The sequence below is a fragment of the Falco peregrinus genome, chromosome 12 (genome assembly GCF_023634155.1).
Source record: "Falco peregrinus isolate bFalPer1 chromosome 12, bFalPer1.pri, whole genome shotgun sequence".
Classification (NCBI taxonomy): Eukaryota; Metazoa; Chordata; class Aves; order Falconiformes; family Falconidae; genus Falco; species Falco peregrinus.
Genome location: NC_073732.1, coordinates 16,362,078 through 16,387,612, shown reverse-complemented (window position 1 = coordinate 16,387,612; position 25,535 = coordinate 16,362,078). Strand labels below are relative to the sequence as shown.

Below are 25,535 nucleotides of genomic sequence, written 5' to 3'. Positions count from 1 at the left end.
CACTGCCAAGCATAGTAGCAAGGTTGCTAGAATAACTGTTGGAAATACTGTGAAAATATGCTCTTTCCTCCTTTCGCTCCCAGTGCTGTGATTGTTCTGTTACACCAACGTGAACAGCTCCTTTGAACAGTTCCCTTAACCCCTTTTTTTTTTTACTTTTTTCCCCTCCTCATCTGGCAACAATTAGTTGGCAATGTGAATGGGAGCTTTCTGATCACACTGAGTGTTTTGGGTTTTTTTTTCTTTTTTTTTCCTAAACTGTTTCCCTGGCACACTTTACACTCCCGGCTGCTTGGGAACGAAGGACACATAGGTGTGATGTTCAGGGAGGGTGACACTTATGTTGCTCTGGCTGATTTCTGGGGACTGGTGGGAACTCGCACTAAAGAAATGAAGGATAAGAAGAGCTGTCAGAGTTCTTTAACCTGTTTTCTTCTGCTTAGTCAAGTTGAAACACTAGCTTATGTTAACTAATCAAGTCTCAGTATTTAATTATCACTGAGCAATAAAACCTAAAATCTAATCCTCTGTTGCTGTTCAGTGGTTCTTAAGAGATTGATATGGCGTATTTTGAGATGCGTGTCATCAGGAACAAGAAAATGCTTCTGCTTTTGCATTACTTCTGGTGTTCTTTGCTACAAACGGAGAGGCAATGACCTTGTTGCCTTGGCTCTGAAAGATGATTAGCTGTTTCTGTCTCCTGTTTGTCTGCGATAAGATGTATTTTAAGCATTTAGCAAGTCAGTTGGTGTTGTTGAACTTGGCACCTTAGCTCTGTTCACAGGTGCTGAGGGAACTGGAGACATGCAGTGCCTTGATATGTCTGACCTTTCTAACTTTTCTACCTGGATTCATGTCCTCTGAGAGTGGGGTCATAAGGGATCCACTCTCTTAGGCCCACTGACAGCCTGCTCCCCAGGATTTGCATATTCAGCTATTGTTTTGCTGAGGGACTGTGGTTCCCTGCTGGTGTGAGGTTTGCCAAGGTCCCCTTTCATATGGCAGGTTCTTTTGCTGCTTCGTGAGCTCGTGTGCCTTTGAACAGCTCTGTCCCTTGAGTCAGGTGAAACACATACATGCACACACACACAATGCCAGGTTTTATTACCTGGATGGAAGAAACTGATGCTTTACCTATTGCTAACACCACCCCTACAAACACTGAAATCCATTAATGCCTTCCAGGGTGTCTCTAGACGTACGTCAGTTTATGGATATGCACAAGTGTTTGCAAATGTGGTGGTCTGGGAAAGGGAAGGAAATACTGTGTTGTGACACTGCCTGGAGGTTCATGTGTGTTTGGGGAAGGGGATATAAATAGTATGCAGTACTCAACTGCATGTCTGCTTCCAAGGAGCACTTGACAGAAATAAAGAAACTTCTTTTCCCTCGTGCTGTGTGTTCATTTCCATTCCCTATGACAGATTAGTTGCTTCCTGGTGGCATTTGTCCTCTAAACCCTCTTCTTGTTGCAGTGTCCTTCCTCGCCACCCTAAGCCACATACTCACTCTTTCCACTTCTCTCATTCTTCTTCACTTTCTATGAAAGAAGGCTTTGCGGTGCCACTGACTGCTCCATTTTTCTCTGTTTTGCTACCAAAAGTTTGTCTGCCTTTACTTTTTTAGTTTCCTCCACTCATGTCCTAGACTCTCTTTCAGTCCTTTGCCTCCTAGTTCACTAGTCGTTTATACCCTGATCATTGATCAAGCCTAGAACTAGTTGCTCCAGCCCACACAGCACAACTTTGGCATAGCTGAACCTGCTTCTCTTGAAATACTTGCTTGACTTCTGTAATATGCTCTTGGTAGGCCTTCCATCACCTGTCTGATCAGTGTCAGTGTATTCTTCAAAAGAGCGTATTCTAATAAAGCAAACTTTGCCTATTGCTGTTCCCATTCTCATCTCCTATGCATTGCTTTTCAATAGTCTCAGTTGCAGAGATAGCTTTCATTGATTTATTATTCTTTTGATTTTATTTTCCCCTTCCCCCTGACCTGTTTCGAGCTAGTTTTTGGCTCAATTTCAACAGTGCTGAAAGAGTGAGCTGTTAATTTTTCTTTTCTAATCCTTCAGCCCTTTTCAGGGTTGCCCTGAGGAACCCCTGGCCATCATTCCAGCCTGTTGCTGGGCATCAGAGCAAGTTGCTGAGTATGGCACAATTCTTGCAGATGCTTTCTGTATGACATCCCAGAAATATAACCTTCCCAGTCTGTCCACGCAGACGAAACTCTCATTTCATGTCTCTGTTATTCTAGTATCTGTCTGTCCCCAGTCAATGCGATCTTGTGTTGCTGCTGCAGCCACACTGGCACTGTGATGATGGCTCCCTCACCCCTTGTTTTGACACATCACTGTCTTGTCTCTTGGCACCGGTTCTGCTTTTGTGTCTTGTCCCACCTCGGTGGCATTTCTCATAGGTTACTGAACTGCCACCTCCAGCCTCAGCTTGGCCTGTGTACCACGCTTTTCTATCAGCATTTCTGTGTGTGACTTTCATGTGAAAACCACTGCCCAGAAATGCCCATGGTAACCATACCCCTGAACCCCTCCTTTGGTACCACGTGTACAGAAACTCCTCAGCAGAATTAGGCTCTTTGCAGGCTCCCATGTGCTACCTTGGTCTGCCCTGTCCTATGGTATCTACCTCCCTTCTTGGCAAACTGCCTATGAATCCGTTTTCTCTTGCTTTATGCTCTGATTGTGAATGTTTTGGGACCTATTTTCTAAATTTGGCCAGCAGTAAGTACAGGGAGCTCTAGTCCCCGGTGAGGATTCGTAGGCTCTGCATTCATACTGGGTAATAATTCTTTTGTGTAAATCAGATGGGTTCTTTAGCTCTTTTATCCCTTTCTCCAGGCTGAGTGATGCCTGTGACTTTAGCTGCCTATAATCCTTGTCTCCTTGCCTTCTAGAGAACGACAGGACTGCGAGATTGCTCAGGAAATCCAAGTGAAGCTTGTATTTGAAGCAGAGCAGCGCCGCAGGCAAGAGGAAAAAGACGAGGTAACCTTTAAAGCTGCAGGGATGGCAGGGCTATTTGTAGCAGCCCTTTCAGTGCCGGCATTTCTTGGTCATTAGCCACAGGAGTTGGCTTGTGTGGTGTCAGTTCTGGTCTTTCCAGATCTCTGTATGCACAGAGATTTTGGGGAGTCCTGTTACAGGAATAAGATATAATTATAGTCCTCACACTCCAGGGTCACAAGGGTTGCTGATGCCAGTGGCCTTGCTAACGAAGAGGGCAAGTAATAGGTGGGTCTTGTTGAGGTGTTCGTTGCCCCGGTGTAGGAAGTTGTAATTGTTTATGCACTCTGAGATCTGCTTGCTTTCTCAAATGCAAGAAGACAGGTACCGCTTTTGGGAGAATCCTGGGTCATAATTTCTTCACCTTTTTGGTACAAAGACTTCAGCGGGACCCTCAGTCCAGCCATCCATGTCTGGCTTCTCCTTATGTTCCTTCAGCTTGAAGGGCTGCCCTGGTAGTTGTGGAAGGCTTCCAAAAGGAGCTTGTAACAGGGGTGGGAGGAACACTGGCTAAAGGATTTGTGCTATAAGTGTAACTGTCTTATTTTTGCCAGGAAGGTGAAAGGGATGCAATACTGTTCACGTTGCCTGTGGAATTGCACCTTTCCTTCCTGCTTTACATAGAGAGTGGCTGGGCTGTCGGCAGTCTGACAACAGGTCCGTGCGACCTGACAAACCAGCGTGCTGACCATCTTGTGCTGTTGGGAGCAATCTTCAGATTAATGTGGCTCAAAGTAATGAGAAGTCATAAATATGCTTTGTCTTACTGCTGGTACATGGGAAGTTCCCAGGTGTGGCTGAAATGTAGCTGTGGACTGAGTTAGGCTGCATCTGGGTACCAGGGTGTGGCAGTGCTGCCCGCCCTTGCAAAAGGACTTCTGGAGAGTTTGAATGGAGACTGCTTTCCTTCCAAAGTCCCCACCAGTATTACTTCTTAAGGGTGGGCTTCTGTGCTGATGCAGAGCCTGAGCAATGTGAGTGAGGCTGCGCAGTGCCTCAGCTTTGTTAACTGGCAGTGACAAACATCAGAGCTCCTTCTGTAGCCTCAGCACAGCATCTATACACGTACCCTGTAGGACACTCTGCATTACATCAGTGCTGGACATGCCACAATAGTCGTGTATTTGTCACACATGAGGGTATAGTAGGTGCCCAGCTTATGCAATAGTGCTCTGGTATCAGCTGTGTCTAGCGGTGCTATGCTGGTGCTGTGCTTGAGGCAGATCCCGTCTGGTGTGCAGGGTTTTTAAATAAACCCATAAGCCTATCTGCTTACAAGTCCAGTTTGTAAGAAGTGGTTTGTGTGGGTTTGCAAGTCCTGAGTTGTCTCAGTCCTGGAGATAATATAAGAAGTGGTTTGTGTGGATTTGCAAGTCCTGAGTTGTCCTGGAGATAATGTGCTTAAGCCCATATATTTATAGACTTACTGTACTTGCTAAAAGAGGTTAATCTTGTCAGGGGAAGGAATCTTTTTTTGGTTGTTTGTTTTTTTTTTGTTGTTTGTTTGTGTGTGTGTGTAAAGCCTGTGGCATCCCCAGATCCTCCACAAAGCTGAGCAGATCTGTTCTGAATCCTGAAATAATAGTTTGTACTTGAACACACATCCAATATCCTCTAGTGCTGGCTTTGCTCTGGAGGGTGTTGGCTCTTAGTTTGCATTTCAGTGATGCCTTTCCTGCCTGCAATGTACATTCCACATGCATGGCTCTGTAAAGGTCCTGAGGATTAGAAGGGCTTAAATGAATAGCATCCAAAGGGCTAATATTCCCAGCTGGTATCTTCTAGCCTCTCTTCCTAGCTTCAGACTAGCTCCACACTTGCAAGCTTCAGGGCCCCAAATGACCAAGCCCCAGGGAGCTGTTTGCTGTTGCTAGGTCTTGTTGATCCATTAGTCAAATGGAATGCTATTCTTTTTGATGGCATATCTACCAAAACTGCGACAGAAGATAAACAGCTACAGTCCCTGCAGCGCTTCTGCCTTGCACCTAGTCTGCTTTTCCTAACGTCCCTTTTGATTTTCTTTTCCTTCAGCATCTGTCTGTCAAATTGATGCATTTCCCTGCCTGGCATCTTACAGTCCCTGTAAATTACAGCCAGTTTGAGGCGAGTTCGTAACTTGCTCTGGGAACTTCTTCCAGTCAGAAGCACCTTCAGCTGGAGACATCTATGCCCCTAGTTTTCTTCCTCCGGTGAAGTCCAGGGGGGAGGTCCAGCCCGCTCATGTGAGTGTGCGTGCCCTTGTGTGAAATCCATTCTCTAAAGCCCAGGGTCACACGTGCAGTCCCTTCTGCCATGCTTTGGCCATTGGGGCGTTGCAGGCTTATGTACAGGTGGAACAGGAACCTGCGAGTCTGCAGCGGGGTTGGAAGCTCAGTGCTGGGCCTGGGTGAGTTTGGATACTGGTTGGTGAGATGGTCCCTTGTGTCAGCCACTAAGCTGGAAGCCCTGTCCAGCCCAGGGGTTGAATTTGAGTGTAACCCTGTCAGTGCCACGTCTGAAAAATTAAACTATAAGGATTTCTGTTATTGAATGAAGAATTTAAATAGAAGAATCTAGAGATATTTTTCAGGGGGGAAATTTAACATCTGTTTTCTTCCTTCTCTGCAGGACATTGCCCGTCTTCTTCAAGAGAGAGAACTGGAGGAAGAGAAAAAGCGCAAGAAGCGCTACCCAGAATCCCAGGGACACACAGTCTATGAAGAAAATGGAGGTATGTTTCTGCTAGATAAAAGATCAGATCTTGGCAGTATAGGTGAACCTGGTTATTTGGCAACTCCATACAGGTTTCCCTTATCCTACAGTCCTGCATTCAACATGCAGCATTGCATCAGTTTCCAGGGTCAGGATCAGACTTCATTCCAGAATCAGGAAATATTAAAAAAAAAAAAAAAAAAAAAAGCAGAGAAGAGAATTTTATAATTTTTGATGTCCTAGAAGATGGCCTAAAGGACAGGGGTAAGGTGTGTGGTGTGTGTAGGTGCAAGCACACCCACGCATGCATGTATTAAAAGGGCTTGTGGAAAAAGACAGTAGCTGATAAGCTACAGTTACTTCTGTGTAACACTGAAAGCATGTGGGGGAGAAATGCAGATGCAATTTCATGCTTGCATTTGAAAAGAAATAGTTCCATGTGCTCATCTGTGATGCTGGCATGGCTGCGTGCATAAAAAGGAATAAATGCTGGTTCGTGGAAGAGCCTTTCAAAAATAACTCCTTGCAGGTATGTATCCAAGCATTAAAATTAGCACAACTGCTTTGAATGACTTACTGAATAACAAGGTCATCTCTTCAGAATGTCTCTGCTGTGATTATCATCTGGGACTGTACATTGTGGAAAAGATACGACCCACAGCGCTGTATTGCTTTCTCTTGGTTGGCTTTTATGATTGAATACAGACCTTCTTCAAATTGCGAGGAGAGAATCAGGGTGTGTTTAATTATGGAACAATCTGGGGATGGCTTTGCTGTGCACTGGTGGTGGTTCTTGTGTTCTTTCTTTAAAAAAAATGTGGTGAGGAAGAGATGGGCTGCTTTTGATTAACAGATTGTGAAGATGAAGATCAGACCTCTTATTCTCATTTTAACATCAATGCCATTGGTGACTTTAAATGTCTTTTATTTGAACTCACACAAAGTATTTTAGTTTCAATTCGGAAGACGTTCAAGGATGGCCAAGAAAACACAAAGAACAAAGTGCAAAACAGTAACAGAGTGGAAACTTCATGACCACAAGTCCTGCTATGTGTACAGAGCTGGGAAAGTCTTTGATCTTGGAGTCTTATGGCCAACCCACACTTCATATTTTCAGAATTAAATGGGATGAGTCCCTGGAAAAAATACAGTATAGGTAATAGTGTTGCCATGTAGAAATGGTATGACAGGGTGGATTTTTGTCACAGAAATCAGCTGACAAAAGCCTGTGTCTCTCTGAACCGAGACTGATATGGATTTGGAGAGCAGAATGTTGCATGGGTCTAATTTTTCTTCCTGAAGTAATCAGTAGTCTCAGAGGTGGGCTCGAAAGTGTTTTGATTGATCATTCGTAGTAATTCTGCTCTTGATCCATGCTTCTTAAAAACTAGAATGGACTGGAGTTGATTTTGGTGCCTGGATCTAGTCCATTTATCTGGAACCTTTTAAATGCTTGGGCACCATTTGATTAGGCTTCAGCATCCTTGGTTTGTATCATCGTCATTCCTTGCAAACTTCAACAACAACAGCAAAATAGCCCTTGCTTTGTTTGGGTTTTAGACTGTCTTGAGACTGAATAAAAACTTATCCACATCCAGGAGGAATGTGGATTAGGGCTATTGCTCCAAAGCAATCTGAGCTCTGAAAAAGTGGAAAAATAAGCATGAAAAAAGGCATGGTTCCTCCCAGAAGTGTCTGTGCCATGAAAAACACTTCTGTGTTTCGCTCAGTCGCTTGCTTCTTGGGCAAGTAACACCAGGACCTAAAGAGTGTTTGCGTGGCCCCTGTGGAAGTTGCCGCAGGAACCGGTGCCTGCTGAGGAGTTAATTGCCCTGAGATACCCCAAAAGCAAATCTGCTCAGGCTGTCTGGCATGGTTGCCTTACCTACAGCAATCCTTTCCCAGCGCAGCCCATGCTTTGCTCTTTTGTGATCTCCTGCTCTCTGCTGCTGTATGAGCTTTCCTTAATGACAAAATTGAATTAATTCTTAGATCCTTGTTAGTATTGTTCAAAATCTGACTCTTGCTTTCAGGCTCTGGTATCTGTTGTTCAGTAAGTCGCTTAAGTTGTTGGTTTTTTTTGGATATTTCTTTCCTGTAAATCATGTGAATATCTCAAACTGAACACAAAAACCAACCAGTTAGGAGTAACCACAGCAGTTCCTGTTACAGTTCTTGGGCTTTTAAAAATATACCTGTTCTGGATAAAAGTCACACAGATTTGTTTCCAAGGTGGATTTTCTGTAGGCTGTATTTTTGCTGGCTCTGAAAAAGATTTTTCTGAATAGAATGACTTGAAGAGAACATTCAGTTTTGGTGTGTTTGTTCCCCCAGCTCTCACCTCCCCAAAATCTAGATGATTGTAAGGAAGGCAGAGCTATGTATTACAACAGGATGCAGTTCATGTGCAGTGAAATAGATTTTAAATATTTTTAGATACTATTAAAAAAAAAAAATCTATGACCTGTGGAGAAGGAAAGTTTTGGGTTTTTGGGTGTGTTTTTGTAGTTCTGTTTCAAGTCAGCCTCTGCCTCAAGGCAGGTTTTTTGGTTTGCTTTTTTGGTGTGTGGTTTTTTTTTGTTTGGTTTGGTTTTTTTTCCCCCAGAAATACACCTTTATTCTGAAAAGCTGTTGTAGAGAGAGATAATAGTTCACTCAGTACAATGATTTTTCTTAGCAAATAGGTTGATTGAAAAATAAATTGAACAACAGACTGTATACAGACAGACTGCTGTATCCTCATAGCTGTATTAGGTTTTATTACTGAAACTAAAAGCAAAGAAAATTTCCACCTGCTTTCTGGAAAGCACAGAGGAAGCAACTCTGCCAAGCTGCTGAGTAAGCAGCTTTTCCAGATACATTGCTGAGGTCAGGAGCCAGGGTTTTGTGAAGTCTTATCCTGCCCTTAGATTTCCATACCTCTCTCTGCAAACAGAGTGTAAACTTTTTGTTCAGGCACTGAGTAAGTGTGGGCCCTGAAACTTCTGGGTCTGCAAGAGATATGTGACAGTCGGATGGAAGATACCTGGATGCTGCAGCTATCCATCATCTCATTGTTGCTGTCAAAAAAAAATATTCCATCCCACTTGTCTCCTTCTCTTTGCTTTACGTGGGTCTTCCCCTCATTAGGTGAGGCTGTTCTTTTCTGATGAAAACCCTTGTGCCTGAAGCCAGGGCAAGGCACTGGTGCTCATGAACTAGGATCCAACCTGACCCTCTGCTTGGCCCCTCCTGGCCTTATGTCCCCACCTACATCACCTCCCAGCCTTACCTGCACCTTGTGCCCTCCTTTGCCAGCCTTTCTCTGGCGGTTTCAGTATCCTGCAGCAGTGACACATCACCAGGAGATGAGCTACTCTGCTGGCGGTTTTTCAGCCCCAATATATTGATATGTCCTTAGGAGGTGCTTGGACACACTTTCAGGCTGAACATGTGCTTTCTACTCCAACCCCGTTGCCTCCTGTGCTGCCCTGCTGCTAGCCAGGCTGTCATTTCACGCTGTCCCATGTTATATCCTGCAAGCCGGTTACCCCATTATTATTCTTCCTGACCCCATCATGCTTTGCCTGCATTTCCAGCTTCTCCTAGCATCAGGCTCCCTCATCTGCATGCTGTGAGTCTGGCCTCGCTGAGCTGCCGTTAACCCCCACCCCACTAACCTGCTCGTTGTTTGTCCCCCCTGTTGCTCAGAGCACCCCTGGGGTGACCCCAGAGAGCAGGTTTCTGAGCCTCGCAGGGCACGTAGTGGTGACAGACACACACGCTGGCAGAGAGAGCACCGAGAAGCACCCTCGCCATTGTCCGACGGTGCCTGTGGACACAGGCATTCCACCTTGGAGGATTGTCGGAGGTCTCCTCATCCAAGTGAGCCCAGCGGTGACCGTTGGCAGGAGTGGAAATCAGCCAGCCAGGGGAGGTCCAGGAGACATCCCAGCCTTGACCTGGAAAGAGAGTCTGAGCATGGCACCCATGACCACAGCAACAGCTGGGAGCTGCGGGAGAGGAGGGCAGGTGGCAGAGAGAATGCTTGGAGACCTCTCAGTCTTGACCTGGAGTCCGACCATAGACTCGCAGACCAGGCGTGGTGCAGCAGAAAGCCAACAAGGCAAGACAGAAAAAAGCACCTTCCTCTTCTTGAGGTGGAACTGGAGGCTGAGCAGGAAACCTGGCATCAGGGTGGCAGCCAGCTGGTGCATCCTGAAAAACACAAGTCTCGTCATCAGGGCCGCTTGTCACACAGAACGGTGCAAGATGAGAAGCACCATGATGCTGAACCTAGAGATAATCATAGGAGGGGTGAGGAGAGAGACTCCAAAAGGGCAGGACACAAGAGACATTCCCCCTCCTTACATGCAGTGACCCAGGGGAAGGTTGGAGACTGCTGGCAAGACTCAGGTAACCAAGTGATGGGGAAGGTGTACGTATGTGGGGGGGTGGACCTTTGTGTGCCCTGTCCTGGTGTCTGAAATCTGTGTTGTTTCCTTTGAAGGCGTTTATCTCCAATATCCAACTACGATGTGTACGTGGTAAATCATGCCAGGTTTTAAATCTCACTGAAATTTCTTTAGTGAGATTCTTCTTATCCATTCATGTTCTTGCTCTGTTTATTTCCTGACATGTTGCATGCCGTCAGAGGGGATGAGTAAGAAGATATTGTTGGAAATGGTGCCCTTAGTGTCCTGTGTTTAGGAAAAAAAAAGAAACCACAAAAAAAATCCCAAGAACCAACCAACCAACAACTATCTGTTGGTTTTTTTTTTTTTATGATATGTTTTATGCTGTGGTTGCACCAAAAAAAACCCCAAAACAAAAAACAAATGTTATGATTATACTTGTATTTTTTGATTTAGGACGCAGGGCTGTATGTAAGTGAGGACAGTTTCATAGAATCATAGAGTGGTTTGGGCTGGGAGGGACTATAAAGATCATCTAGCCCAAGCCCCCTGCCATGGGCAGGGACACCTTCCACTGGACCATGTTGCCCAAAGTCCCATCCAACCTGGTCTTGAACACTGCCAGGGATGGGGCATCCACAGCTTCTCTGGGCAACCTGTGCCAGCGCCTCGCCACCCTCACAGTGAAGTATTTCTTCCTAATATCTGATCTACATCTACCCTCTTTCAGTTTCAAGCCATTACCCTTTGTCCTATCATGACATGACTTTGCAAAAAGTCCCTCTGCAGCTTTCTTGTCTTTACCTGTAGGTACTGGAAGGCCACTATAAGGTCTTCCCGGAGCTGCCTCTTCTCCAGGGTGAACAACCCCAACTCTGTCAGCCTGTTTTCACAGGAGAGGTGCTCCAACCCTCTGAGCATCTTTGTGGCCCTCCTCTGGACTCGTTCCAACAGGTCCACGTCCTGTTTGTGTTGGGGGCCCCAGAGCTGAACACAGTACTCAAGGTGGGGTCTCATGAGAGCAGAGCAAAGGAGCAGAATCACCTCCCCCAACTTGCTGGCCACGCTTCTTTTGATGCAGCCCAGGATGCGGTTGGCTTTCTGGGCTGCAAGTGCGTATTGCCAAGTTTACTTACGCACTTACTTACCTAAGCCAGCAATTTCCATCCACTTATTATGTTGCCAGCAGGGCTTTCAATAAGCAGTTCACTTTGGTAAAAAATTCAGTAGTGGTTCTAGGTGTCCAGCTGGGCTCCATTTGTAAGATGAGGGTCTTGTCAAATTCTGTACAAGTGGATTTTTCTGGGAAACGTGTACCTGTGTAGTATGTTGTTCAGTAATGCTTGTGGACAGGTGGGCTTTAAAGATCCACATCCATCCTTCTGCTTTTAAATCCACATTGGGTGTAGGGATGACCTGCCTCTTAGTGGAAGTAGAGTTTACAGACTTGGATCTATCTCTTGTCACAGCATGGGAGACTTGTGCTTTAAGCCCTCTAACTGGTCTTCATTTGGATAAGATTAGGATGATCGTGTCTGTCTCTGGAGACACTGGTAGATTTATTTTTCATCTTTGCTATGTAAAAGTTTTCTTTGGGGAGGTGGAAGGGTCTTTGTACATAATCAGTGGGTTGTGATTTGCTCTGATAGAATGTGGTTCTGGGTGACTCAGTATCCCATCACATTGAGTCAGAATAGCCAGAAGCTCACGTCTTCTTCCTGTGGTGGGCTTCGTGCTCCCCTGAGAGTGAGCAGAAGTGATGTGGAAGTAACATTTATTGTTTGAGCAAATGAAGCCTGGCACCGATCAGTGTGTGAAGAAAGCTCAGTCTCAAACTGGCCAGCAAACAATTCCTGGAAACTTACTTTTATTCTTCATAGAGGTAATGCCGTACAGGAGCCTGTCGGCCATGCTGTTGTTCATTCCAGCACAGTAAAATTGTTTTCCTTGACCTTGGAAGCACACTGAATAATTTAACTCTGACCAAGCTGGTGCTTTTTGCCAGAGTTCCTGTGCTGGCCAGAGGTTGCAGCTCTTTGATCAATCCAAGCTGCGAAATGTCCTGGGAAAGGCCAGGCCAAACACTTGACCATAAGGTGCGAAAGCTGGTGGTGTTCTTACACTCAAAGGTTTGTAAGAGGGCTGTTAGTTGCTTGAGATCATTGATCAATTGATTCAAACAAAACAAAAAACAAAACCCCACACACCACCTTTAGAAGAGGTAGGTGGCTTTCTGTTCCATAGTTTTATTCCATGTTGATGCATGAGATCTCTGGCCCTCTGCAGTTTGAAGTCTTCAGGCTGCTTGGTGGAGTATGATGGTAACTTGTTGGTAGATGCAGAAAAAAATTTTCAAAGTCAGTTGGTTACTTCATGTTTTTCCCTTGGTCTTACAAGATGGGAAGGAAACTGATAGGTGGCCCAGTAAGACATAACAGGTATTTATAATAAATGTGTAAATGCTGTAGCTAGAGGCATGGAGGTTTTGAGTGAAACTTTCTGGATTTGAGGTGGAAGAGACGCAGGCATCTGGGGTGTTTGTATACTTCTGACATAAAGCAGAAAGCTCATTTAGATGACTGAGATGTCTGAACAATGCAGTTCAGACTGCAGATGGCAGAAGGCATTCATTGTATGTGAGTGAAGTCATGTGTTTTATAACAGGGATAGGGTGGGACTTCTTTGGCCTGATGCAAATAGGCTATGGAGACACTCAAAATGCAACATTGTAAATCACTTGGAGATAGGTTAACTTTAAAATAAACAAATAAAACTCTGTACTCAAAGCAAGACCTGAACCTTGTCTGAACTTCAAAAAGGTTTACTTGGCTGTTTTCTCACTGTGAATTGTAAAATTCGTGGGTCAGCCCAAGGAAGAAATTGTCTGAAGCCTCACGTGAGCCCGTCCCAGGCAACTTTTGCAGCCTGTGCCGCTCCAGCAGGGTGTTCACAGACTCTGCTGTGTTTGTAACAGATGTTGGGCTGCTTTCTGCTGCCTGGTTTTGCCCGTGTATCTGTGTTGACACAGTGTGAAAAAGTGACTCCTTTGCTAGCCTCACTGTGTCAGCAAAGACTGCTTCGAGGGGCATGACGCCTTTGCCATATAGTTACATTTGTCGTGTAAGACATGGTGTATCAGATATTTCTATATGCATGAAGAAACCTCCCTACAGTGCGTGGTGCACCTCAGCTAAAGGTACTCAGCTGTCTGGCAGGTATGCTGTCGTGGTCTCTGGTTCCCTTGAGCGGGGCTTTTGCACGTGGCTGAGGAGATGGTGGGGATTTCCTTACCAAAGCACTTGAAAAATGTTTGAGTTGATTTTCTCACACAATTCTGTAGGCACTAAGTTGAGGGGGACGAAGCAAGCCATGTATGATACACCCCGAAGGGAGCAGGAGTTATCTGATGCAGAGATTGCTCGGAAGCTGCAGGAGGAAGAGCTCCTGGTGAGTAGAGAGGTTGCATTAGTCAGCTCGAAGGAACTAAGGTAGCCAGCAATGACAACTTGAATTTTTAAACATATTATATGTGATACTACTGTGCGTTTGGGTGATTACCTTTGTCTCCTGTACAAACACGTATGGAGTGACAGCTGGCATCCAGCCGGTAGAGCCCTATTTTCTGAAATAAACACCCAAAATTACATGACCAACGCAGAGTGATATTAAATGAACATTTCCAGGCAGGTAAAAGATGGCCTGTGGTCAGCCCAGAAGTGAGACAGGCTAGTGTCCATCTTTGAGAGAGGGGGCAGCAGGGTGGACAGCGTGGTGTGGTGTGGCCTGACAGACAGGTGAGGGTGCAACTTGGCTGAAAAGCTGAAATGACAGCTTGGTGTTGGGTTGGGAGGTAAAGTTTTGAGGTAGCTAAGTATATTTGGAGAAGATGGTAGCTTATTTGTATGGGCACCTACTTGCCCTGCCCAGCAGGTTGATGAGTATGAATAATTCAGAGGTGTTACTCTTCTGTATCTGTGTCTTGTCTGGCCCCCACCTTTTTTTTTTTTTTTTTTTCCTCTCCAGGCTAATGAGGAAGATCAGAAAGCAGCTCAAGTAGCCCAAGATGAGGTGAGGAAGAAGTGAAATGTTTGTGGTATTCCTTTACTTGTGGAAATTGCTAAACACCACTTGTCCCCTCTGACCCTCTGGTTGTTCATTTCCCTCCTTGTTAGGGAAAGCTCAAGGCCCTGGTGGAGTTTGTTTCTAGCTGGTTTTCATGTGTATGCTCAGGCTGGCCGAGCAGGGGGTTGCGTTGCCTGTTGCAACCGTGGCAGAGGAAGGAAGTTTATGGCTGTGTATGAGCATCTCTTGTAACAGACTATTGGAGATGCTGCAAGATGAACCCCCCACCATTGAAGGAAAAGGAGTAAAAGGCAGAAAGGCTCTGCAAGCACAGTTCTGGCAAATCAGGGATCCACTGGGCATGCTGCATGTAGTCAGTCTTAATTCTGCCCTTTCACTTGATTTCTGATCACCGGTGGGTGAAATCCAGGTTTTGCACCCTTCCTATTCAGTAGCTGGCCATAGGAAAGGACTTAAATAACTCAAACCCACAAGAGCAGTGAAGCCATCTGGCATGCTGTCTGTATTTTCCCTTCTAGGAAATTGCCCGACTCTTGATGGCTGAGGAGAAAAAGGCTTTCAAGAAAGGGAAGGAGAGAGAAAAGTCTTCCTTTGACAGGAGGAGGCATGATCAAGACTGGAAGGTATGTCAAACATCAGGCACCACAAATGAAGTGCTATAATGTTATTCCCATTTCCAGAGGGTGGTGAGAGTGTGCAGTGAGAGCGAAAGGAATGATTTAGACTCTTGCATCCAAAGGATCTTGCTGCCTGTTATTGACCTTCTTCCCAAGTCTCTTGGAGCCACCTACTTGGTTAGATGCTCTTTGGCTTTAGCCTCAAGGAAAGTAAGGCTTGGGCTCTGGCCTTGGGGGTTGGCACTGGACATCACAGCACCTTGTGGCCTCCCTCAAGCACTGTCAGTCCTCCTGGTTAGGAACTTCCCTTTGCTGTAATCCTGACTGTAGCAATAAAAGCAGTACTTGGTTCTGTTTGTGTACCACAGGTATAAGGACAGCACAGCTGCTCTGGTTTTCACTCTGCTTCATAATAGAATTGGCTCTATAATGAAAAATATTGAGTGTATCGAACCTAGATTTTTGTATGAGTAATATTACAGAGGCTTGGCTAGATGATGTAGGACATGAAAGGAAACAGATTTCAAGGTCTGCACTGGTAAGGTGATTAAGGGGATGTTGTGTTAATCTTGGGGCCAGTTGGAGGTAGCTCTGATGTTTTCAGCCTCTTTGAGTGGTTGCAGGAGCACAGCTGTGTGCAGCTGGTTCCTCATACTCAGCCCAGTCTCGTGTACAGTCATTACACACTGACTGCATTTGACCCCAACTTCAGGATGAATCCCCCAGCACTGTCTCATATTTAGAGCAAAAACTGAGTTTGGCTCAGCAAGGCTGGGTTTCATTTACTGGAGACTAGTCCCAATACTGCCGTTCACGTGTAGTTGGCTGTAGTTAGTTGTGTGTATAAACTGAGCATGAAGGGACTGCATGGAGCTGTGGCAGCCTGGTGTCTTGCAAGGCACACAGGTGAGCTGCTTTCCCTTCTTCCCATCAGCATGATGCAAGCGAGTCTACACGCTCAAGGTCAAGAGAAGGGCCTGAAACTCAGCGGCACAAAGGAGACAGGTCTTCAAGGTGAGCTTGAATTGGCTGGTAAGAATGGGGAAATGCAATCGGGAAGCTGCTTAGAAGCAGAGTCTTCGGGAGGAGTTGTGGGGCGACCAGCCTGACCCACTTACAAGGGATTTGGTAGAGAGCAGAGGTTTTAGCACCAAAAAGAGACGGAAAGCACAGAGCTCATGTAGTGTTTGGAGACATGTGTCACTTGCTGTGCTTGTGGCATTTGTCCATATTGGTCTCCCTGCCTGGCGCTGACAGAGATTGATGAGCTTGTGCAGTGACATTTGTTAAATGGCAGAGAAACATTGAGCGGGTTAAAGAGCTTCTAGGGATGTCAAACAAAATGTCATCTCTGGGCAGCAAGGAGTAATCACAATGCATTTGCACAGCTGCTCCCTTGGTCCCAGTTAGACCTGTACACTGCTCCCACTGCCGTGTGTGGACACCCCTCCGTAAGCAAATACATTGTGCTTTGGGGTGCCTCATCCCAGAGCTGATGGGAATGTGCTGTAGCCCAGTGCTGCTTCTGAATCGTTTGGTATCCTGGCCTGATGCTTCTCATGAGGGAGTGAACCCTGGAAGTGACCCCTGTGGCTTTGACTTCCAATCCAGATATGAGCCTAGAAATTCTTGTCGAATTTGCAAAATCAACAACAAATCTGTGTGCAGGTGGAGACTGACTGAGGGAGATCATATTAAAATACTCTGGGGTTAAAACTGGCAACCATTAAACACTTTAGAATGTTGCTCTTTTGCATGAAGTTTGCATCAAGCTTCATGATGGAGATTTTTATTCCCTGACAACTTGAAACCAGTATTAAAAGAAAGTGGTGCATGAGAAGTAGTAAATACTGTGCATTTCTTGCCACAGAAACAGTAACAGTCTGTGCTCGGAGGAGCTGGTGTGCAGGTAGAAAGTCTGGGCCAGACATGGCTTGCATCAAACTGTCAGGGAACAGACCAGGTGGCAGAGATGTTGCTTTTGCCATGCGGTTATCCCTTTGAGTTTTTTTTCCCAACACTTCTTTTTCACTGTGCTTAGCAGGTCACAGCCTCCTCTCGATGACTTTGAACACACTCGGTATTACACAAGCCAGCCCAGCCCCTTGCGCCAGATCCCCAAAGCTGAGCACTCTCCTAAAGGTAGGATCAAGCCCATGGTTGCCCCAGCACTTGGGTTATTGTGGGCTGCTTTTCTCAAATGAGCAGCCTGCAGGACAGGATGTTTGGAAGGGATGCTGATGGTGAGGAGGAATGGATATTACTGCCCAAGCAGGCAGGTGATGCTAGTCAGTGTTAGAGTTGTATTTGCTGAGCACCGTTGCAGGCTGAGACACTAAAAAGTTGGTTTGCCTTTTTTGTCAAACTGCTTTCTGCGTGTCCTCCGTGATCTCTTAATGATGAATGACTGTAAATTCAGGCAGCAAATGAAGGAGAAATAACATGAAGACAATGACATGATGGATTTTGGGTGATGTGCTAGTATCAAACAATCCAATACAAGACAAAACCTTGCAGTAGCACCCGTCTGGTGGGTGGATGGGATGATCAGACAGAAGCTTGTCCCGAGAACAGGCTTGTTCTGTTCTTGTAGCATCTCAGCACTGCTTTGTTGGCTTGTTTCCTGAAATCACTTGGCACAAGAGCAGTGCGGTTAGGCTTGTGCCCCCCAGTTTTTAAAATCTGAATACCAATTGTCTGAGTTATCTGTAGATGGAGTCTCTGGGGGAGGAAAGGGGCAGTCAAGAGTTCGACTCAATTGCTCAGATTTCTTCCAGCTCTACTGCTTGTGACTTAAATGTGGACACTTCCCAAAACTTAAAGTTTGGGAAACTTGTGTGTTCTGTTTTCATCAAACAAGCTGGAAAGTTGATGACACTTTGTATAGAGTCTGTTAGCCCAGTGTGCATTCCACTTTCTGTAGTGAGACTGTGCATTGTGGCTGCAGCACCAGTCACAGCCTAGAAGAAATGCGAATGTCTGCCTGCCTGGTGGACCTCTCCTTCCTTTTGCTTGAGTCATGCAACATATGGTTCCCATTTTGGCATTTGACTTTACCAGTACCCAGGAAGTCACTTAGACATTCAAGAGGGCAGGACATGTAAAAGATGTAGTATTTTCTTCACCTGGATGTGTCCTTATGGATTTTTTTTCTTTCTGTTTTGCTTTCTAGGTTCCCGTAGGAAGCAGTAAACTGTGCTAGCCTTTGCTTTGGTACTGACTCTTCTGTAGCAAACATTACTGGAATTGCCAGGCAACTTTCTTGATTCCTTACCCAATGAGAGGTCCACCCTCCACTCCCAACATCTCCTCTTTAAGTGTCATCATATTAAGTAACATTGTTTGTTTCAATGTCTTACTCATGTGATGACTTAAGCAGTGCAGTACAATCTAGCCGCTGCCGAGCTATGTGAATCATTTAGCTGACTTAACAGCTCCCTTTTACTTTCTTTTGAGGCTTTCTTTTTGTTTTTATTTTTATTGTTAAGCTTTGGCTGGAGCTTTGAACAAATAGAGATGCATGTACAACAGGGAAGACGACCCAAGAAATCAGTTGGGTTATGGCAATGCAGCAGAACTTCAGAAGTACAAGTCCTTTCTGTATTAGGATGACTTAGCAAAGAGAGTCATAAGAGGAAATGTGTTTCTTCCTGTGCTGGCTAAGGCAGCTGAGTCAACCTGACAGTCATGCTAACTTGCGGGAAGGAGAGAGCATCTTCATAACATACAGCAGCAAAAGCCAGAACCTGGGACTAGTGAAGAGGAAATTGTCTAGAGAACAAAATATCATAACTGCTGTGTTTCTTTCTAGGGTTTCCAGCAATCTGGGTAGAATGTGTAGTCGGGCATTTGGCTCCAGGATCTAGGATAGAACAGTTAAAGGATAATTTCAACTGAAATTAGACATCGTCTGCATGACTTTTAAGACATCCTAGGGCGTTATTGAAGCTGTGACTTGTGGGTTGGGAAGAATCATACAAAAATTTGAATGCCTGAAGGGACCTCTGTGGTCACCTGCTTTGAGCTTCAGTATGGCAGAAGCCAAGGAATTTCACTGGAGCCAAGTAGGAACTACTGCAAGTCCTAGCTCAGTTGCTGATGCACTTGAGTACAGTAACTTGTGTCTGAACCTGCATATGTCTGCATGAGGCTGAAGGAGGGCCATATAGGCACTGAGCATTGCATCTAAACTCTACAGTTACAGGCAGCTTTGAGCTAGGCAGTGCTGAACAGTTCACACAATGTCTGTGCTGATTGCCTCTCCTCTATACTGCTCCGTCCAGCACCCCAGGCAGACTCCAGTCAGAATAAAACTATTGCTTGGTATAGCATGGTCTGCAAGTTTAAGTTGTCTGTGTAGATCTGCCCATGCATTGATTTTAATTTCCCTGCCCCGCAGCTCCCCCCCGCCCTTCAATGGCTTTTTTTCCCTCCAGTCTTTGAAAATCATTCTTCTCTTGCACAAACAAGTAGTCTTTTCCCTTGGCCTCTTCTCATTTCAATTCTTTTGTCTTTTTAATAATTTTTTGCCACTTTTTTTTACATGCATTTTAAAACTACAAAGCTGAGCATCTGGACACTGGCTTGGATTCTGTTCAGCCAGTACAAGCTAGTTATTTGCCAGTCCAGTTCATGGCAGCAAGCCTGATTACCTTGCCCCTGCAGCCCAGCTTCCATACAGCCCAGCACTGAGGCTCTCCCACCATGTTCTTTGTCATCTTCTGGCAGCTGCAGTTCTGCTGTTGGCTGTGCTTGCCCTCACCACTGATCTGCCTGGGAAAGGAGCTTTGACAGCTCTAGAGCTTTGTGGAGAGCATGTGCTGGCATGGAGCACCAAGACATCTGAAGAGACCACGACTCTGCACCTTCCCCTAATACACAATTTAATCCCCAAGGCAGCTGTAAGGCTTTAACTTCAGCTCTTGTCCTTGCTCACAATAGTTTCTGAGGCAAATGGCTGGGAAGAGGCAACTCCTTTTTGTACAGAAGTTGCAGGGACAAGTTTAATACCACAGCACAAGCCCATGCCTTGCCTTGACCAACAACTCAAGAAACATCCATCTCTTACCCCACTGGCCTCTTGGTAGCAGTTCTCTACCTCTGAAGAGCCGTATAACCACTGGTAGACCTCTGCTGCAGGCATACACTAGCCAAAAATCCTGTTAACATAGGACTGTGCAGTGGCAAGCATCCTGCTAGCTGCATACCCTTGCTTCCAGACTGTGAGCTTGCTCACCTGCATGAACCCTTAAGTGACTTGCAAGGTCTTGCTTGCTTACTGCTTCTTCTCAGGAAATATCCCAGCTGGCGGCTAGATTGTACTGTCCTTGCTTGTTCTCTGTTCTTGTTCCATCTGTCCATTCAGAAGTGTTAATGTTGTTTTAAAGGATCTGGAAAAAGAGCCACATCGACCCTATTTTTTCCTTTTTTATTTGATAACTTGGGCCAATGTGGCAACTTCATCTGCAAAGAATTTATTTTGTAAAAATTTATTTTTGTATTTCATGTAACAGTCAAAATTTCTACTGCTGAAAATGCCTCTTTTTTAATTTTTTTTTTTCCCTGTGGGTTTTTCCCCTCCATTGCCATCAGAGTATTTACTGTTGTGAAATGGGTGCCTGGTGGGGTTTTATGAACTAGTACTTTCTACAAACACCCCAGTTCAGGCCCTGCTGCTTGTATCATCTGGTGCACTTGTAAAAACTGGACGGGGAAAGCCCCTGCCAAATCAGAAAGTGGATGTGCTTTGTACTAATTGTGCGTGGGGAAAAATGGTGACCCTCTGCAAAAGGCAAGGGGAGATTGCCAGCTAGGAATTCAGCCCTTCCTGGGCCTCTAGCTGGCTGTGACGGGCTTTCTTGCACTGCAGTTGGCTGATGTAACTTCTATCTTACCCTGATTGAAAAAGTCACGAAGGCCCTGAGCCTGCTGACATGTGGAGAGCCTATTAATTCAGGAGGGATGCTTGGGAGTATCCAAGTTGTTGACTTCAGTGGGAGTAAGTGGAAATGCTATGAGAGAAAACTCCTTGTTGATTGTGTTTGGAAGCTGGGTAAAGTCTGTGGAACACCTCAGTGCCTACTCTGCAGAGCTGCAGGATCTCCTTAATGGCCTCCTCTGGCCAACCAAGCTCTCCAGCCATGGCACCAAGAGACGAGAGCCCAAGGGAAGGATCCCAGGAGCATCTGCTGCTTCCTTGGATGCCTTCAGGGAATGCTGAATGCTTTGTGGGCTGCTGTGCTCTATATACTCCCTTAGACCGTACTTTTCTATTCTTACTCTCACCTTTATTAGTTTGCTGGGCCTTGTAAGTGCTTCTCCTGTTTTATTTTTCCATAGCCCTTTAGAAAGGGAGGACCTAAGGTTTTGTTAGAAGGGGCTGACACCTATCGAGAGAGAGAGAGAAATGCTAGGAATGGTAGCTGAGGAAAGCATGTAGGAAATGGGGTATAAACAGAGCAATTGTTCATCTAACGTATGTTGTGGGCCTCGGGCTGTCATGCAGGTGAGAGTCTTCCTGAGGCAAAAGTTGCAGCTGGACTTGCATGTTTAGTAACCACTTTTGGAAGGAGATTCCGTGGTCCCATTGAAGTCAATGAGAGTTAAGATCATGGAAGAACAAGGAGCCAACTCATCTTGGGGCTCAGCAGCCACGGTTCTGCTGAGAGTCAAGAAGATGCAGCTTGTGTAGGCCAGATGCAAAATCAGCACCTTGCACCTGTGGCCCTGGAAAGAGGCACAAAAAAAAAGTTGATCTTTTAAAAAAGAAACAATCAGAGCAGCATTTCCTTTTTATGACAGAACAGCGTTTAAGTAACTTCATTTTTTCCTTGTTTTCTCTTGCCAAGTTTTAGTAGCTTTGCCTATGAGTTTGCTCTGGATTTAATAGCTTGTCAGAGCACTTGCTGGGACCCCTGCCCAGGTCATTCAGCTCTTGCATCCCTTTCTAACTCTGTGCATTAAAAAGGCAACAGGCACCATGTGGAACATTCATCACCATGAAATCCTGGCACCTCCTAACCTTCACAGTAGGCACACCTCACCAGCAAGAGCTCTCGCCGCCACCTCACCTCCGTCCGAAGCACAACAGTTTGCAGAAGAGAGGTTAGGCGAACCGGAGTGATCGTGCCTTATATGCAGGGATGCTCGATGTCTTCAGCAGGCTGATGTGAGTCACCTTGCTATGAAACATTGTCTTAATGTGGACTGTACAGCTTCCTGCAGCAAGAAGCAGTTGTCGTCATGCAGATAGATCCAGCAAGTTAATCTCATCTATTTTTTAAAGAACTTCATGGTGTTGAACTTAGTGGGGTGGGAAAATAGCAGCTCTTAGGGGTTAGTCTCATCCATGAATTTCTCCTCTTGGGGAGGAAGAATAGAAGTTACAAATGCTGCAGTCTGCTTCACTCTGTGAAAGGGATCTTGTATGTACAGTATTTTTATATCTCTGCATTCCCACCTGTCAGGATTTGAATCAGGATTAATAACATTCTCTTACTTGGGGAAAAAAAAATGGATTTTTATTTTTACAGTGCTAGACCTTTGTGTGTTTTTATTTTGTGCCAAATTACAGCCACTGTTACATTCTAGTGTTTTCAGTTTGTTGATCAATGTGTATATTATATATATTTTTATTATCAAGGTTTTTATTTTAATTCATATTAACCTGTATGCAAACTAACTGTGGATTGCTAATTTATATATAAGGGGAGCACTTGGAGACAGTGTGAGGATTCCCCTACTTAGTTTACACTCTTGTAATCTAGCACAGCCAGTCCATGAAACTCGTGGCTTCTTACACAGAGCAATCTCCTGGGCATCTGTCACCCTGAGCACATCGCTCCTGCTGTTCCTCAGGGCAGTGCTGACGCTGCAGGACTATATTAGATGCAATAGGAAACGAAGCAAGGGAGCTCCCTGCTGTCCTGCTGCTGGCAGTGATGCCAGGGAGAGTGCTGCAGCAGGAATTCCCACCTGGGGGTGACTCAGATTTAGTCTGCCCTGTATCTGTCCCCAGCTGATGCACAGTTGGTTTTGCCCTGCTCTCTCAAGGTGCTCAGTGCTTAGTTTTGCAGTTGCTTTGGGAGGTGGGTGTGGGATACAGCGCTGAGGCACGGTGGTGTCTCTCGCGTGAAGTTTACCACAGGCAGCTTGTCTTTTGAACGTTGCAGAGGACAAGCATAAACCTACAGAGATTCCAGTTTACTGTACTAGGTAAACACTTGCCGTAGCACATTTGTGGCTGTGCAGCACTGCTGTGGAAGCTCTGGCTGTGCTGCATACAAGTGCCGCTCGGACTGCTATGCCCAGGACTGGCTGCAGGAGACAGGTTTTGTGTTGAGGAGCTGTACTGCCCTCAGCTTCTGTGCTGGAGATACCATCAGCCATCTCCTCCCCCTGAGTAGCACAGGGCAAAGCTTAGCTGTGCAGTTTGGGCTTTTCCTGGAGAGTCCCAGAGAAGACAGTGGCACACACAAATGTGTATTTTCTACTTCATGGTAAACAAGTTCCGCTGTACCAGTGTTCACTCTAAGTAGACTCCACGGTCTGTCTCCAGCTGCATCTGTGCACTGCAATATAGGTAATTGTCTCAGAGAAATAACTGCCGTTGTCTCATTTAGCTCTTCAGGGTAAACTTTCAGCCTGTTGAATCTAAAATGTTAGCCATGGGGTGAGATGGATTAGTCAAAGGCTTAAATTCCTCAGAGCTGCAAGTGTACCCTGCATTGCAACAGCTAATCCTTAAATATAAATTGCACACTGACAATAATCTGTCTATGCAAGCCTATTTTTTTTTATTGTTTTTGACTGTTCACTCGATAATTTTACTGGGTTTGGCATAGAACTTCTGAATGACACTTAACCCAAAGTATCATGTCCATGTGTGTGTATAGCATGTTTTGCTTCATACTCATGAATTCTCATTGAATGTAAAGGGAACATTGCCTTCCCCATTTCGTTCAATAAACCGCTGTATTTTGTTATCCACCACATCCTTCTGTCCCTCCGTGTGCTTTTCTGGAAACACTGAAGTGGGTTATACAAGAGCAGGCGAAAACAAGAATTCCACCCTTGGCTTCTGGAGCTCAGCTGCTTCTACCAATAATTATGTTCTTCCAATGTAATAGATGTAGCAAAACAGATTTATATTTAATTTGATTATTTTGTGGCCAGAGAGATGGAAAAAAAAGCTGTGTAATATCTTGGAAAGGATCTGGACTGTTTCATTTCCTGAGACTGTGATACTGAAAAAATAAAGCAATGTAATTATTTGCAAGGGTAGGATACTTTTTTCTCTTTTTTGTGAACATAGCTTTTTAGTTTTTAAAAAAGCCTGCTTGAAGCTTCCCAAGAACAACTCACACCTACAGTGGTGGGACAGAAGGCAAGAAGGAAACACGGCAAATACCCTGTGGCTGACTGATGTCTTCAGAGGCATCAGCTGAGGATGCAGCCACATGCAGCTCAAACATGAGTGGACACGAAGCCGTTTCCATGCCATGAATTCAGTTTATAACTGAACATGGTAAAATAAAGGGGCAGTTTCTAAATGTAAACTCTGGATCTTGAGTCCAAGCTAAACCTTTCTTATGTGTTTATTTACTCATTTCTCTCTGCTTGCCAGGTGTAACTATGGCACAGGGGAGCAGAGCGCCCTTTCACACCCCACCACAGGATGCACCAGGCTGACCCTCCATGGGCCGAGGGCTTTCCTTGCCCAGGGGCTTGTGTCTGTGCAGGAGCAAGTGCTCCTAACTCCACCTGAGCTCAGTTTTGGCCTTTGTCACAACACTACCCTAGTGCTTTCAGATGCCTTCACATTGTATATATCTCCTACCACCTCCATCTCAGAGTCCCTTAGGTATTAGCAGTGAGCGGAGGTAGGGATCAGCAAAACGGAAAATTAAAAACATTGGGACATAGCTAGCAGTGGAAGAGCCTGGCTGTAAAAACAGGGCACTTGGAAGTGCCGAGGGCTCTGCTAACTTACAAATTATTGCAGCCTCTTGTTTGATGTGGCTGGGTCAGTCTGTTTTCTTTGAAAGGCTTTTTTCATGCCAGCCTTGGCACTTGCAGCATTAGGCTGTGGTGAGGGGGGGGCAGCTGGAGCCCTCACTAGCATCCTTCACCTGCTGCAGGGATGTGCACACAGAGGACTGTGTGTGGGAACCACAAAACGAACACTGGAGAGCCCCTGGGGACTGTTTTGCTTGGTTTTTTGCTGTATCAGAGGAATTGCTGACGTCTGGGTTTCCGAGTCACATGCAGCTCTTAAAGTATGGATATGGGTGGGTGTCCATTGTGCCATTGGTGATGGATTGAGGTTCCCCAGGTATATTCCACCTGTGAGAGAAGAAGGTAAGCCAGTGGAGGCTGCTTAAAGTCACCATTGCTGGGTACCCAGAGGCCTAACTGCCCCCTTGGCTGCTCCATCCTGCACTGGTAGGAGCTGCAGGGGGCAGCTGCCGTCTGTGCCCATCAGATGCTCGTCTTCCACTCGGGTCCATGCTGTGTAACTGGGGCTCTTGCCCAAAAAGACTTCAGTGAGTGGTGCTTATGGCTTGGGAAGGCTGAGCCCTGCTGACAGGGAACTGCAGGGCTGGGAGTGCTTACACACAGCAGGTAAATGGCGTTTCACACCCAGGTGGACAGCCAGAGCTAAACTGAGCTGCTCTGTGCTGGCTCGTGCTTTGCATTGGTAACAGATGCTGGTGAGTGGCTCTTAGC

At 45.6% G+C, this 25,535-nt stretch overlaps 1 protein-coding gene across 5 annotated transcripts in view; it reads left to right on the top strand.

Moving 5' to 3' along the window:
• Positions 1-23,800, top strand: part of CCDC50 (coiled-coil domain containing 50) — a 45,473-nt gene extending 21,673 nt beyond the window's left edge. Inside the window, exons 4-12 of one of the 5 annotated variants that reach the window (XM_055816843.1) lie at positions 2,914-3,004; positions 5,630-5,732; positions 9,404-10,108; positions 13,448-13,554; positions 14,131-14,175; positions 14,709-14,813; positions 15,742-15,812; positions 16,852-16,949; positions 17,980-23,800. In XM_055816843.1, coding sequence (XP_055672818.1) covers positions 2,914-3,004; positions 5,630-5,732; positions 9,404-10,108; positions 13,448-13,554; positions 14,131-14,175; positions 14,709-14,813; positions 15,742-15,812; positions 16,852-16,949; positions 17,980-17,999 — 1,345 coding nt within the window. In that variant the 3' untranslated portion in view covers positions 18,000-23,800. Of the gene's footprint in view, positions 1-2,913; positions 3,005-5,629; positions 5,733-9,403; positions 10,109-13,447; positions 13,555-14,130; positions 14,176-14,708; positions 14,814-15,741; positions 15,822-16,848; positions 16,950-17,979 lie in introns of all 5 variants that reach the window. The other 4 variants (XM_055816842.1, XM_055816841.1, XM_055816840.1 and 1 more) reach the window with 4 other exon arrangements.
• The last annotated feature ends 1,735 nt before the right edge of the window (positions 23,801-25,535 follow it).